This window comes from Nicrophorus vespilloides, unplaced genomic scaffold (genome assembly GCF_001412225.1).
Source record: "Nicrophorus vespilloides isolate i.1.1-1 unplaced genomic scaffold, Nicve_v1.0, whole genome shotgun sequence".
In the NCBI taxonomy this organism is placed as follows: domain Eukaryota; kingdom Metazoa; phylum Arthropoda; class Insecta; order Coleoptera; family Silphidae; genus Nicrophorus; species Nicrophorus vespilloides.
The window spans coordinates 110,599-127,269 of record NW_017097584.1 but is presented as its reverse complement, the minus strand read 5'-3'; the positions used below and the strand labels follow the sequence as shown (position 1 = coordinate 127,269).

Here is a 16,671-nt window from a genome sequence, read left to right as displayed (position 1 = left end):
TTTGTACCGACACTTAACTGTCACTCGACAGTCACTTTTACTCGATCAAATCACTGGTTGTTCTGTGTAAAAATAGCTAACAAAAGAAATCCAATTGAGATAACTTGCTGGAATCCAAATGGACTGTTCACCTTATGAGTGAGCATGATGACATTTCTCTAGTACCAATCCAGAAATGATGGCCCCATTACTCGAGATTATCATATTGCTTCACTGGATCTGTTCCAAAGACAAACATTATCAGTGCAGATACACCAGCATAGGTCCGGAATATTGTTAAGTGTTTTTGGCTGTCGCAAAGGTCTTTGACAAGGTTTGATATGAGGGTCTGATTTTCAATATGCAGGAAGCCAATGTCCCTATAGGACTGGTAAAACTTAGTAGACTTAGTGAAGTGCTATAGGGAAAACAGATTATTCCAGATAAAAATTGGTGGTCAAGGTTCATAGTTAGAAGAGTCACCACCGGTGATCCTCAGGGCTCACTATTTTGACCTTTCTTGATCATCATCTACGCAGCATAGTCAGATCTTCAGATGAATTAATAATTGTTGCTAGAAGAAGGTAAATCGAATATATTTAATTGCATATCCTTCGAAACTCGAGAACTGCAGTTAATAACTTTTACTTTCACAATGAGTACAAAATCACCATTTTAAGCGTGAATTCAATTCCATATGATACAAAGGCGGCACATTTAAAATAAACTGTGAGCAGTGTGTTTGCAAAATTATATTTTGCGATTGTTATTTCTCTGGAATTTATTACTAAATTGGACATTTGTACCAATAATTTCTATATTCTTATACACGACTGTGTGTATAATATACGTATGTACGAACGTTTGTACGATATGAGGAGGCTTGCGCAGTAAATATGGCCATTAAGCGTAATGAGAGAGCGTCGCGACGCTCAAACTTCCTGTCGTCACAGTTGAAAAGCGGGCCTCCATCCATATCAGCACCTCGTTTCCTTTCATTTCCATTGCTTCGCTCATTATCACTACCCATTCGCCAAGAATATATATGGATATGGAAACGATGCAAACATTTCAGACTCCAATATGTGTGAATGCGGTTGTGCGGGTTGCGCTCTTTTAACTCACCGGCTCTCTTTTTTTCCTCTGCTTTATAGCTTATCTTTACTCGATTACCTTTCACAAGTTACTACATGTGTAAATTTCGATTACAAACTAAATATGAACTCGATATAAAATAACCACATAAAATATTATTGCTTCAATTTCTGTTATCATATAACATAATATTTTAAATTCGTATAATAACTAACAAAAATATGCTGACTAGTTTTGCTGACTATGTCAGAACTACTTAAATCATATTGTTTTCAATGTGATAGGTTTGTATTAGTTTTATTTTGAACTAATATAACAATACCTATTTTTTCTCGAATATAATAATATATAAGTTGACTTGTATTATAGTATTATTGTTAGTTATATTTAATGAAATTTAATAATTAAAACCCAAAATTCTAATACTGTAGATTTAAATCAATTTATGAAGTTAGATAGTACAACGGATGATTATGTTCAGTTTTTCTTTTTACAATTAATTATCTATAAACCGAATTGTTTCAAGATAATGCACATATTGCATATCGAGGATCCTGAATACAGAAATATACCTCGCTTAGTCCGGCCAATCGAAGCGGTTTGTAATTTATTTTTAAATTAAATCTCTGTCTTGTTGTTTAATTTTTTGGATTTATTTAGTACTTTAATTAGTACTTTAAACAGCCAGGGATATTGGCGGAATTGATTATCCGGACTATATTGTACCTATAGTCTATAAAAAATGTGACTTTCTAAGACAATAAACTTACATTTACTTTATTTATACACTAATGTATTAAAAGTAAGTAGGTTACAACGTACATATTTATACTCTTATTGTAGGATACCCCAGAGATGTACTTTTAATGATAAATGAAAAAAAAGAAACATTCGCATACTAAATATGAAGGATAACGGGTATAAAGAGAATTTAATCCCCGGTGATTTTTTATTTGCTGATCCGGGCTTTTCTCTTATAATGGTACTAATTTTTTCCTCGTATATTCTTCATTTATTTCAAAGAAAAACGAACATTAACTAATCTATTGTTGTTTCTTTCATTTACGGAAATACCAATGGCATTTACTTTTTTATTTAAATAATTGTTTAAAATAAATTGTAATATGCTATACTTTTTATTTGAGTCATATTATTTATACTAAAATTAATGATCGTATTAAAAAAAATATTATAAAAATGTTATTAAAAATGTATGAGAAACTTGGATTAATAAATTAAATTTATAAAATACAGAAAAATTGTAATACTAGTATATTTTAATATTGCTTAGCATTGCACATATTCATGAAAAAATAAAAACAAAAACGTACTGCATTGCATAATACGAATAGTATTCAAGCGTAGAAAATGTAATCGTTGCTGGAATCTGAATAAAATTTCTCGGAAGAAATTCTAATTGCACGTAATTGCGTAAAGTAAATTTCCACTTATTTGCATATTCGGGCAGTCAGCAAGCACAGTTTATTATGACGAAGTGAAATATTTCATAATATCATGTTTACTGAACATTTACCAACTGTAATTGACATTACTGCAATGCTTCGACAAAAATATTTTTGTAATATAATTTGAATATTAATGCACGTCTATTTAACAAACGCAAATTTTATAATCTGTATTTATCGAATGTGACAATGTGAATTACTTTTTTTATATTATTTTTTATTGTTGCAGTCTATTATTATCTATAAATACTGGGTCAACATATTTAATCAATATCATACTCAACTATCCATAAAAAATGCTATTTATGCATTAAAGTTGCTGAGTTTGATGTAGATATAAATATAATGCACATAAACCGACTCGCTTCGTCTGGTTTGAAAATTTCAAAACAACCTAAAAATAAATTATAAAAAAGTAACACAAAATCATGTTTTTGTTTATACATACATTTTGTTACAAATTAAACTTTATTTTGTTTTGTAAAAAAATATTCCGTTTTCTTCAATTGCAGAATACTTTATAATATAGCATTCATAAATTATGTATGTGTTTTATTATTTAATTCTATTTATAACTTATAGCATAATGAACATAAGTATCGAATAATAAAAAACTATTATAATTGGAATTAAGTTTTTATAATCCCATAACAAAGCTATAGAAGATAATAACTGAGAAATAAAATGACGTAGAAAGTGCTGCTAAGAATTATATATCCAATTTATTAGAATTGGAATGGTGCCAGAGTCTAAAACCCGATATAATTGAAGCCGAATGTGGCAAGCAAGCTGAACAGAAATTAAAAAATAATATAGCTCTGAAAGCCCAGCTAAGCTAGTACATATATAAAAACAAGAAAAAATTTTCGGCATTTTAATTTACAAAAAATATATTATAAGGATTTGTTGCAAATTACATTAAATTTGTTTTTTTACTTATAATATAATAAAAATTTATTGTATTGATAATCTCAATTCTGAAAAAATCTTCGTTTGCGGGTCTGTGATTCCATTGCCGATAAACGGTAAATTATAACAAAAATACCGGCAATTGTCTTAAAATTATTTAATGATATTTGATAATAATTCCTGATAATAATTTGTAATAAACTGCATAGCTAATAATTAAAGAGAGATTTAATTTGGCCGTTAAGAAGAAAATTGAAAAAAAAAAATTTTTTTTATGTTAAAAATGAAAATCCTAGCCAAATGCTTTTATTTAACACAGGATTACAATTTTTCTCTTTATTTTAAAATAATATTTATTACTTATGTTTCCTTTGCAACAGTTTAATTTAATTTTATTTTTAAGAGTTTTTCTTTGTATTATTTGACTTATTACGACTTCAATGTGCACTGCCCATTAGCAGATATTAGCTAGTACCTTAAAAAAACATCGTAAAGAAGATAGAGTAAAAATAAATGGAGGCTGAAAATATGATAGATGAGGTTTAAAAGTGACGAATCGCACATGCTTTTTTTACAAAACTAGTATGGAAGAAAATGCTTAAAGTATTTTTTTTAATTTGAAAAACAAGGAAGACCCAAACATCTTAGCAAAATTACCACGTAATAGCCGAATGGTTAAGTCGCCCTGTCCACGATTTTGTGAGCGCCGGTTCGAATCCTGGTCAAGCCAGACCCTTTGTGAGCCCTCTCGGTGCTTGTAGCAATAGGGCCATCGTTCATCATAGATGGACAGTCAAATGAATTAGGTTCAGCATATGGACCTTCAGCCAACTCGATGGACAATGACAGTGTTAAGGGTAGCAGCAGATTCACAGTCAAGGGAAATAGTGGAATCGCAGAGCATCAATATAATACTGAAGTTAACCTATAAGACGACAGCCAACCTACAAATAAAAAATCATCATAATTTTAACTATTCACCGGGAAAGATTACCTACCTAATGTCAACCGCGATCTTAAATTTACTCATTGTTTACATTGATGAACAAATTATAAATAAAATTAAACGACGTAAAAAAATACTATGTTGAAACATCCAAACCAATAACAAGAGAGAAATTCTGCGATAAGATGAGTTTACTGCTATACATACCACCATATTTTAAAATATGTTACTATAGAAAGTGATATAAGTCCACTAGGATCTACTAAAAACGTTTAATAATAATAATAATGTTTATTGCAACAGTCGTACAAACAAAAACATATATAGAAATAAAAATATCAAAACAAATATATATAATTTCAAAAAATTCAACTGATACAAAGGGTTATTGAAGGTCTTTCTTCCAAAAAAAAAACGTTTATTTCCTTTAAAAAATTTAATAATTATATATTTAACGGAAACCCTTAAATATATAAAACACCACTTTAAAAAATAACGGCTGATTTATTGTAAAAGTCATTTATAATTAAATAAAAATTAATAAATATTTATAAAATGACAATAAAATTAATGAATATTTATAACGTATAAACGTATTTCATTTTTTGAGTGTCTCTAGTTGTCCCTAAATAAAGGCTCATGGACTCCTATAATATTTGGTAAACAAAATCCTCTTAACGACTGTATCATATTTGATACATACCGTTTCTACAGTATGCGGGATAGAATAATATTTAGTTTATTCCTATTTTAAAATATACACTTGCTGCCAATTTTTAGTGTTCAGCAGTTAGAAAACTTTATAGATATTTATGTTGCAAATAAAGAAGAGTGTGGCTGCAACAGTGGCATTATATACATTTATTGTAAACACTAGCACAATAATTCTCGTGATATTTCAGAAATGAGTAAATAATACATGTATTGTAATTTGAATAAAATCAGCAAATCGATGAGATGAATACGATTAATACCGAATAATATATATACACCTGTGTACATAATATGTCTGTAATTAAACTAACCATGGTTGATCGGAATTAATACTGGAAATTGAACCGATGCAGTTATAATTTAAATATGGACACGAGAGTCAAGCATATCAATAAAACAATTTGCATCGGCCATTAGTAATTACGCTTCTCATCCTCTCCACGTTTTAGAGTATTTTGTATAAAATAATTCGCAGTATTTGCTTAGTTAATCGTAATGTACATTGCATTGCTCGATTAATAATATTACTCTGCAATTGCTGAAACTGTTCCCTATGGATTTTTCATTTTGAATTGCATATTCCGGATTTAATAACAAAGTTCGCCGATAAAATATTATTATTACTAATTGGATTGAGTTTCTGGAACAGGTTTTACTGTGTCGTTACTTAGAGGCTATTAAACCGGGCGTTATGTGCCTGCAATGATTTATAAATGATTATGCTCTGTAATTGGCGCAACGCCCGCTTGACATCTATCTCGACGACCGCCCCCCGTTCGCCCTCCTTCTGTGCACTTTACTGCCGCTATCCTAACGTTTATTAAATCCCACATTGCTTTCCAAATTCGCTGTTACATATTTTATCACGACCGGGTCTATATTTGCCCGATCCTGATAATAATCATAAATTTTCATTATATAAATTGCCGCTGCTGCCGACGCTACATCTGCAAATCGCGCTCATTACACGTGAATAATTCCAAGTAGGAAAATTCACTGGAAACAAATCATACATACATCTACATTAAGCATGCATTACTGCCTGCCTCAATCTGACTTCACGTCTAGCAGTTAGTTAATTGCTCGCAGCCTAAGTCTTAGCTGTTTTTAATTGGATTTGTTACCTACGCATCAAATAGATGGAATTCCAAGATGAAACGTATGGTTTGTTTATTTTCTAAGATGTTTTCAGAAAATTATTTGTTTCATTTAATTACGTTGTATTTTTAATTATGTGCAATGATACTTACATTATATGTACGGAATATTCATACATTTAAGAAAAAATCCATAACCAACCAAAATTGCATTTTGTTTTTTAACTATTAATTATGTACTGTTAACTCTTCTACTGCTGAAACAATATCTGAAATTTTGAGGTCACACGTGATTTGTGTATGTCTGCAAAAATGAGGCATTAAAAAAAATTAAAGAGTATTATCAACTATACAGTTCAATACACTATACATCAATATTTAATCAAATATGAATAATATTTCTCGTATTTGATAGGACTATTTCCCATCTATTTTTAAGATGTTTTAAGTTTTTCCTTTTGACATTTTTTAGAATTACATTTTCTAAATACATTATATAACTTCTTGCTGGAGACAATATGCATGGCACATGCATATAATTTATGATATACATTTGTATTATAAAGTAAGATTTATTTTTGTTAGTCGATATGTTTATTAAATTTATATAATTATTTTTGAATAATACATTATTTTTATTCATTATTTTATATAAAAAATATATACATTTTATTTATATTAGTAAATTTATTTAAAAATGTCTAATAATAGTTTCTTGATTCTCATGAAAACTTTGTTTATTTTTATGCTATGTGATAAAGTAGAAATGTTTGTAGATCATTTTAGAACAATCATTTTAATCCAGCACAAGAAGTCTCAACGGAAGAAGAGAAATGAATTGAAGCTTATTTATCTTCTCCAATTGAAATGTCAATCAACCCAAAGTATATTATAACATATATTAGTAGTCAAATGAAGCCAAATTATAAATAGACAAGATCTTCCCACATCAACAAAAGTCAAATATCTAGTCATGCATCTCAACTAGTGTTTATACGAAAACCGACATTTAAAAAAACCAGTTTTCGAATCTCAACTTTTCTACAAAACCGGTTTAAACCGGTTTTCGAATTTTCACTCAAAAATTCTTAATTATTAACTACAACAAAACAAAATTTACGGGATAGAATAAATAACTATAAAATATTATTTATCTTAGAAAAAATGTTTTTAAAAAGGAAAGAAATGTCTACACACCTGTTTTTCAAAAAGGTCCATGTTTTGCAAACTATGGCTAGATTTTCTTATTTCGGATTTTTTTATCCTCGAAGATCCATATACTGAACCTCTGTCCATCTGTGATGAACGAGCGCCATCGAGCTGCAATCAGCGAGAGGGCTCACAAAGGGCCTGGCTTGACCAGGATTTGAACCTTTGCCCACTACATGTGTGTAGGGCGACTTAACCATTCGGCTATTAGTCGCCCTTTTTATTAATTTGGATACAATTATTTATAATATTTGTCCAGATCAAATTTTTTGAAGCTTGTGGAAATATATGCTGGACATCCAAACATTTTGTGGATTTTATAAATAAAGGAGTAGTGTTAGTAGTCCCGTTTGTCTTCTCTATTGATTTTGTGTCTCCACAGTTTTCAAATTTTTCAGTTCAAGTAGCAGAAATTCCAATATGACTTCACTTATTAATATTTGTATCGTAAATTATATCTTATGTTTCTTTCTATCATGGCCTCTAAACTTTTTCATCTCGTTTGGCAAGAAAGAATAAATTGTTCCCAATTTTCTGTTTATTTCATGAAACATTTTTACATTTTAAGTCTAAGCTGAAAAACAGGTTTTCTTCAAAATCGGTTTTAGAAAACCGAATCTTAAAAACCGACAAACCCTAATTTCAACAGAAAACTCACCTTGAATGATCACATTCAGACTAAGAGGGAGCAAATATAAATAAAATATATATATATATACTTATAATGTGGGATGCGGAGAGTAATTTGAACATACAAATTATACAAAATCAAAATGCCTTAGAAATATTATCAGGGCTCCATGGTTCGTCAGGAATAAACAAAGTCACGACGATCTTTATATAGATATGGTCGAGGATATAATACCAATATTTAGTAGTAGATACCAAGATAGACTGGAGTCACATACCAATGTTCTGGCTATTCGACTACTCGACAATAGTAAAACAATATATAATTATAAATGTTCAATATCATCATAATAGTAAAGATCTACCGGGAAAGATTAATTTTATTCATTGTTCACATTGAACAGATTGTAAATAAAATTATTACGACATAAAAAATGCGGTTTTAAAGTCCTCGATTAATCCGGTGATATATTTTTTGTTATACAAAACTTCTAACTGTGATTTTATAACAACATAATGAAAATAAAGTTGTATGTTGGAAATAATTAATAAAATGGAAAAATAAGTAGTAGTAGTAATATATGATAAATTTATATTTAAATCTTTTGCTTAAATGAAAAGTCAATAGTCGTGTCGGACTAACAGACCGTGTCTACCAATAAAAATTAAACGTTTAGACTTTCGCACGCACCGCTGCGAACTGAAGTTTATAATGACATTTTACGAAGGTACTGCAAAGGTGAATGCCATAAAGTCACGGGTTTTCCCGCTCTGTGTGTGTATTTAGACAGGGCTTTACAGAGAACTCGTGCGTCTCCACTGTTCACTTTATTTATAGTTAATTACAAAAAATACAATATAACTACAATTTTAATAATATTATTTATAATAGTTTATAATAAAATTTTTGTTAACTTTTATATTAACTTATATTTACATAATTTTCCATGTTTTCCATTCGTTGGATAAAAATACTTTGTTCGAAATGGACCAATACAAATTACTAAATAATTAATGTACATTCATAATAAATTGTAAAAAATCTTGGAAAATATTTCTATATTCATTGATATACCCTTTATTTTCAGAAATAATTATAAATTTTAATAATTTTGTCTAACAAGAATAGATAATATTGATTATTTTTAATTCATTGGAAGATATTCTGTTATAGTCTATAAAGTCATGTATTCAACGGTTGCATAATTAGTGGAGAACAGTGTTAGAAAACACAATTTGTTTTGTATTCTAACAGTTGGATTTGTTTCAGAGTTTAATACGTTGTCTAGAACATTGTTTGATGTTTAGACCGAGTTGTTGAGCAGTTCATGTGCACATTAAGCACAATGCTTATACTCAACGAAGTGTATTCTCGTTAGTGAACTTTATCGAATTAATAATTTCTAAACTAAATTCAATAAAGTTTATTTAAATAAGATAAACTCTCTATATGTAATATTAATTTATATTGCATGGTTTTACTACTAATTATTTTCACTAATAAAAATAATACATAATGAACAAACAATAAACATTTTGTATATGATTTTTTCTAGTCGTTACTTTTACTTTTTGTTATATAATAATAACTCGCATAGTGCGGGTAATCGGTTCCGACAATATCGCGGACTGTTTGAAACCATCTAATCCAGAACTTGAATATTGCATAAAAATAAACCTGACGCAAAGAGATTTAAAAAAATTATATTACTATAATTTGGTTGTTTTGAAATTTGAAACCGGATCAAACCAATATCTCACGTATTGTTGTATTTTTTTTGACTAAATTCATATATTTTAAATCCAATATAAGAATATCCAAATAAATAATTTCATTTGAATTGAGATATCAATAAATTAAATTAATTATGTTAATAATTTTAAATTAAGCCATTAACTAGTTATGAGGATACAAAAGTTTTATTGCTGATGGTGTCTGTCAAATCTAAAAGTTTGGTCTTTAAATTATGTATTATTCAAATATTAACGGTATATTTTCAACTTTTAATGCAGTTACCAAACTAACTCATTTATAATATCATCTCCATTTAGTAGTCAAATCTATTAAATAAGTTATGTGAATTTATATATTCTTTACATATATAATGCATGTTATTCCAATCATTTTGATAATAGTTTAACAACCCAAAGACTGCCACTAAACCACTGCATCTAGCACTGAAATTCAATTTGTTGTAATTAAGGGGAAAGTGGGCAACAGGCGATAACCAATCAAATTTGCAAACTACTATATAAATTATTTAATGTTTTTGTTATCAAATATTAGTGTAAATAAAATTGAACATGAAAAATTAATATTATTATCAAAATTTCAATATTTTATGATTCATGATATCTATAAAGACCTTCTTAAAAATATTAAAAATAATGAAAACAACAAATTATAAAGATTTAAGCTTTTAGTTAAATGTTGTACATTTGTTTTGTTGTAACTATAACCTATTTAATATCTTATATAATATATTTGAATTATAATGTTAATATAATCAGTTTATCCGCTTATGCTGTATATACTGTACATATGACTTTAATGAATGATCAACATTCACGTTTTTATAATTAACTCTGAATGTAGCTAAGATAAAATGTGGAAGTATTGGAGAAGGGTAAATAAAGAGAGAAAAAAGTAGTTGATGAGGCAAGTCTTTTTCGATTTCAAGTAATTTACTGTTCGGCGCTTTCGGAAATCATGAAATGTAAATATCGATAATGAAGAGAGGACGTTCGTCTGATCTCATAAAATTCTGAAATGATGTTTCGATTCCCGGATGATCGCAATGTTAGTTAGATTATAAAACTATTCACGAAATGAGCGAAAAAAACCTCTTTGCTTCGGTAAAAGGAAGGACGGAAAGGAAAGTAGGGCAGAGAGAGGAGTGGAATAAAGCAATCATTCTCGAGAAATTTATTTATGCAGGCAATGGGGTGGAAAGCGATTACAGATTCGAGGTTTCTTTAAAGCCGTTGAGGCGGATTAGCCAAATCTGTATTATTAGCTGCTGTAAGTGGATGCGCATCTCTCTTGCAACGGGAATGGATATCCAATCATGCTGGATTTTCAGTCCGCCTTTGTTCCAGCGCATTTGCCGCTTGTGTAAACAGATGTCTCTAGTTTAATCCCAGAAGTACTTCGCTCCAAGTTTTAAACTTAAAACGAGAAAGAAAGAAAGGCGGAGAGAGAAAAAAATATCCGACGGAGACTACTTCCTTTCAAGTGGAGCGAAATGCTGTATTTCGCCCGAGACTTCAATAAAGATAATAGATTCGGCCCGAAAATTTCGTTTTAATAACAATTTTTCGTCCCACATGTCTGACGTGGCTTGAATTTCATTAGATGCTTTGCGTAATGTAAATTTTTAAATCCGCGTAATTTACATAAAATACGAAGTGTTTCGAGCGGTGCTGCTTCATTTTTTTTCTGTATTTATATATTCTTTACTCTCTTCTTCTCCCTCTTCGTTGCATGCAAATATGTTATGTAACTTACATAATGTAAGTTACACCAAGATAATGGAGGCCGGGCGGATCGCTTAAAGCGTGGACGGAGGTCCATTATTGTTGTATTTTCTGAGCGACGCAAAAGCATGTCGAGATTTATCTTTGTTGGTCTTGACGCCGAAATGGCGCGTCTTTTAATTGCACTTTTTTTAATTAATTTAATGGACACACAGTTTCTCTCAAATATATATAATTTTTTCTTTCATTTGCCACGTTTTAAATCTGTCTCGAAATGTATTTTTCGCGTTAATTATTTCTCGAATCTGGCGGAATTGTCGAATGCACATTTTTTAAGTCGCCCTAACCGTTAGCACGAACTTCCGCCTCGGGAAATTTGCATATTTGCTGAAAATTTACCAAACTCGTTAAATCTCTGTTTGTTTTTCGTTTTTTTGTTCACTACATACATACACATTTATTTATTTTGTGATAATCTTGTTCTTCTTTTACAGTTGTTATCCGGTAATACGAACACATATACTGTGGTCGAGCAGAAGTTAGATCCTCCAATTATCGCAACGAAAATCCGCATGCTTCCATACAGCGATCACGTCAGAACAGTTTGCATGAGGGTGGAACTAATAGGATGCAAATGGACAGGTAAGAATATCAAAACCGTTCCATGAGCAAACACAAACATAAATCGCTCGCATCCATTCCTCTCGAAACTTCTTCCCATAAAAATGCCTCCAAGAAGTTATTTATTTTATGATCTGGATATAGGTATATATAGTATGGACAAGGCAATGGTAAAAGGAAAGGTACGGCTTTATGAACGGCCGTCCGAGATTCATGGGGAATTTAATATATTGCCATTTTCTGTTGGATGTATTTTTATCCTCGCATAAATTGCCGAAGTGTGATTGTTTAAAGCCCATCCAAAAACATTACATGATGCTATTAAAAAAATAACACTTGCACAAAAATATATTTGAATATATTAAAAAGGTGAAACATATACTTTTATACATTTTATCCACGTTTTATATTAGGTGGATAAATTATGTGAAGGCTTTTATTAGATGGGAGCGAAAAATGGGTGGAATGTATAGTCGCGTTACAATAAACTTTAGAATGGAATTTACTACTTACTTAGACAGGTAATTTACTATTGTCTCTTAATGGAATAATTAACTGAATGGAGACGTGTATATTTGCTTTAACTTTGTAGCTCTGTGCCTATTTGAGGAGTAATGTTAGCTCTCGCTGTGTAAATTCCTTAACCTGTAAGCTTGAAAAATCCAAATTGACTAAAAGACATAGACTGACAATTACTATTATTATTATTCATTACAAACTAAATTAAATGTCTTATTCCATAAAATACACTAATTATCTAAAATATTCAATTATTATTTGTTTAAAATTTAATATTGTACATGTAATTACTGTGTAATTAGATTTAGAGCATATGTTGAATTATTAATCTGTTATTGTTATTTTTTGTTCTATTGTTCTACTAATTTTCATTGATTATTCCAAATGTTTCTTTGGGTGTTACCAAGGAAGAACAAGTTTTCAATTTGATTATGAAATTACTTATTTTTTTTTTCTTTTGTCACATGATAAATATTTAGAAATATATATATTTGGACTAAAATAAAAAATTTTGTTAATGAAAACAAACACTATACTTAAATAAAAAATAATATAACCGTCATACATAAATAAATAAAAAATGAATACAGCAATAATTGTTAGAGTCCGGGTTTCGCCATTATCCAATATTGTTTCAAATCGGACTAATCGAGGAATATAAAACCGCACAATAATAGACATAAGTCTGATTGATCAAAGTCTGAGATTGTTTTTTGAGAATATTAACAAATTATACATTTCAATACCATTTTACATTTGTGTACAATTTAAAATAAATAAATTTGAATAAATATTACAGAAAAAAAAATGAGATAATTTGTGTTTACCCAATTTAATATTAAACCAATATAATTAATTCTTGAGGATCAGATTATAATAATTTTAATTAATTTATAATCTTTTTTGTCATATAATAAAATTTTTATGTTGTTTTAATTGATGATCATCTTTATTCCATTATGCAGTTTTTGCAACTTGGAAGATTTATTATGTAAACTGTAGACAAGCGTTAATAATTTCAGTCATCTGTTGTTATGATGATTTCTTATGATTACATCTTTTGTTGCTGAGTATCGTACGAAGTTTCTGGAGTTATTACAGTTTTCATTAAAACGGTCAAAGCAAAGTTCAGTTCAAGAAATATTTCTTTTCATAATCTTGAGTAATATTTACTTTAAAATATAATATTTTAAATTATTTTTTATTTTTCACATATAAACCGGTTTATATTTTATTATATAGGAACATATGTGCATTCAAAAATATTGCAAGAAATAAATAATTCGTAACGTTTCAAAAGCGCATTGCAATTGTATACCTTTTGCAAAGATGTGTATCAAATGTACATTTATATACGTTTGTGTGTCGGGATCATTAAATCCCTTTCAGGCTGTAACGGAGCAAAAAAAAATATAGAAGCAAGCGAGAGCAAACAATAAAGACTGTATAATATCAGGCATGTAACAAGCACACCTGTTCCCTCTCTCGACGATTATTTATTTCATCTATTAATCATTGCGATTAATAATATCCAGACGTGCATTTAACGAAGCACAAATAAGCTAATTAATCTTAGTTAAGTCGAGCTGGTAGAATCTGACAGATTATTATGAAATATATATTTTTGAAATACAGCTCCCCTCGTTCCGCGCGTCTCCTACCTATAATACTAATTGCTGAGGGTGCAATTCATTTACGGGTTTCACTTTCGAATATCACCTCCCCCCGCTGTCTGCACGCATATTTTATTCTGAATTTCTGGTTTTACTAATTCTGAAAAATCATCATCATAAATATGTGATTTTTGACATGTTGTAATAGTTATTAAATAGTATATTCAACATTTGACATGAAATAAATGTATTATACTTTTTTTTATATTAATTGCTAAAATTGGGATCTTATTTATTATTATAAGTTATAAATCATTTCCAGTTTAATTTAATTATATTCTTTAAACGATCGAAAATATAATCTACTACAACTAAATAATTTAATTATTTATTTAAAAAAAAAAATTGTGAATATTGGTTTTCAATTAAATTAATAAATTTTTGTATCATGACATATATTAAAATAAATACAGCAAAAAATCGAGGTTGCACAAACCAAGGTCTTAATGTTTGCATGAAGACTGACTATTGGAAAATATGTATATTGTGTATTATATATATATATCACTTTAACATATAGCAAAGCGTAGTCTTACAGTATTTCTATTTCATTGGATGATGACTTACAATTGGAATGAATGTACATTGTGTAGTTTAATTTACAGTTTCAAGGCTTCAAGGCGTTATTTGAAAATACACTAAATAAGGTCTTACTGTATACCTATTTGTTAGCTAAAGTCTTACTACTGGAGTATTTGTATATTGACGATGTATTCCTATCTGCGGAACATATATTAATGAGTTTGGTCTTGACATGCTCGGTAAATGTTGACATCCAATTCACATCTGGAGAATTCTAATATCAAATATTACATGTGTACCGATACATAAATTAAACTGGTCGTACATGATTGATTCCAAAATAGAATATGTAGTTCTTTTTTTCATCAGTATATTATATAAATTTGTTGTAATTTACTTGAAACTAATTTGAATCATAACAATTAATAATTATATTTTAAACTAGTAAACATGTAATTCTTTAAGCTTCGAAATTACTTCACAAATTTTACGTAGCTTTATCGAATAATTTTAATAATATGTTATTTATTCCATATTAATTTTTTAAATATAGAAAATGAAATATAATATTTGTAATTATTTTTATTATTTGTTCAATCTCAAGTTACTCAAAAAACATTTTTCTTCTTGTATTATTTATTTTGTTTTATATTTTATGTTTTTATTTATATAAAGTTGTTTCTTCCTTTGCAAGTTTTATATTGTTTGTAAAAAAATTATTGTGCATGGCTATTAAATTATTATTGAAAAATTAATCTTAATTTATTTAACAAAAAATATATTTGTATGAAAAGAAACGATATTATAATGGATAATATAAAATATTTTTAAAACCTACTGTTTTGTGTCTAAATTTAGTTGAATACTTATACTGTCCATTTTAATGTTGTCACAAGCTAATTTATGTTTATATTTAATTATTCAAGACTAATGATTATAGATGTTAATCCCTTGTTAATAAATGTTTATCACGCAAAGGAAAATTTTGCATGACATATTGCATCCAACCTATGCTTAATATGAGACATAAATATGTTTCAAGTATATCAATTATAATTTAGTAAAACTTCGATTGACAAACATAAATCGTTCCTAAATACTATTCGAAAATCGAAACTAGATTATACTTGTCGAACATTATACAGTTCCATTTTTCTGTTCGGGAACAGAAATTATGTTCAGAAACTGATGTATTATCTGCAATGGCGTCGCTACGTTCGGTCAATCGGGCGAATGCTCGGGGCCCCATGAAATTTGGGAACCCCAAACAGTATTAGTCACCCCCTCATTTTTTTTTAAGTTGCCCCCCATTTATGTTTATTCCCGGGGTTTCAAAATCCAGAGGTTATCTGCTCGAGAATCAAGGTTCCACCGTATACACATTGGAGCAACGTATACCACAGACATTATTATATAAATAATTGAATAATTGAATATTATAAGAAAAATATGTAATATCAAGTGTATAAAGAAGGTAAGCCAAGAAGTTAAATATGTACAAAACGCTTATTATAAAACATATTTACATCATAAATCATTTGAAAAAAAATCATTGTTAAAATATTTTTATTAACAATATCTATATACATATTGAGGGTGGTTAAGAAAGCTGCAATAGAAAATTTGATAATACACAATCGAAAGTATTTAATCGATTGATCGATGATGATTGTTATTTATAAGCCGTCCGCCACCTGTTATATTGAAGACAGTTTCTTTCCGAGGCGAAGCATAAATCATTCAGACGTTTTTGCACAGCTCTCGTCCGCCGTTAATAGGGGGAAATCCCTGTGGAGGCGGCGTGGGTAAGGATG

General features: G+C 29.1%; 1 protein-coding gene across 3 annotated transcripts in view; it reads left to right on the top strand.

Annotated features, from left to right (window-relative positions):
* The window catches only part of LOC108560458 (discoidin domain-containing receptor 2), a 150,347-nt gene that overhangs the window by 100,383 nt on the left and 33,293 nt on the right, over window positions 1–16,671 (top strand). For all 3 annotated transcript variants that reach the window (XM_017918014.1, XM_017918012.1, XM_017918013.1), the window contains exon 5: window positions 12,017–12,164. In XM_017918014.1, coding sequence (XP_017773503.1) covers window positions 12,017–12,164 — 148 coding nt within the window. The remainder of the gene's footprint in view (window positions 1–12,016; window positions 12,165–16,671) is intronic.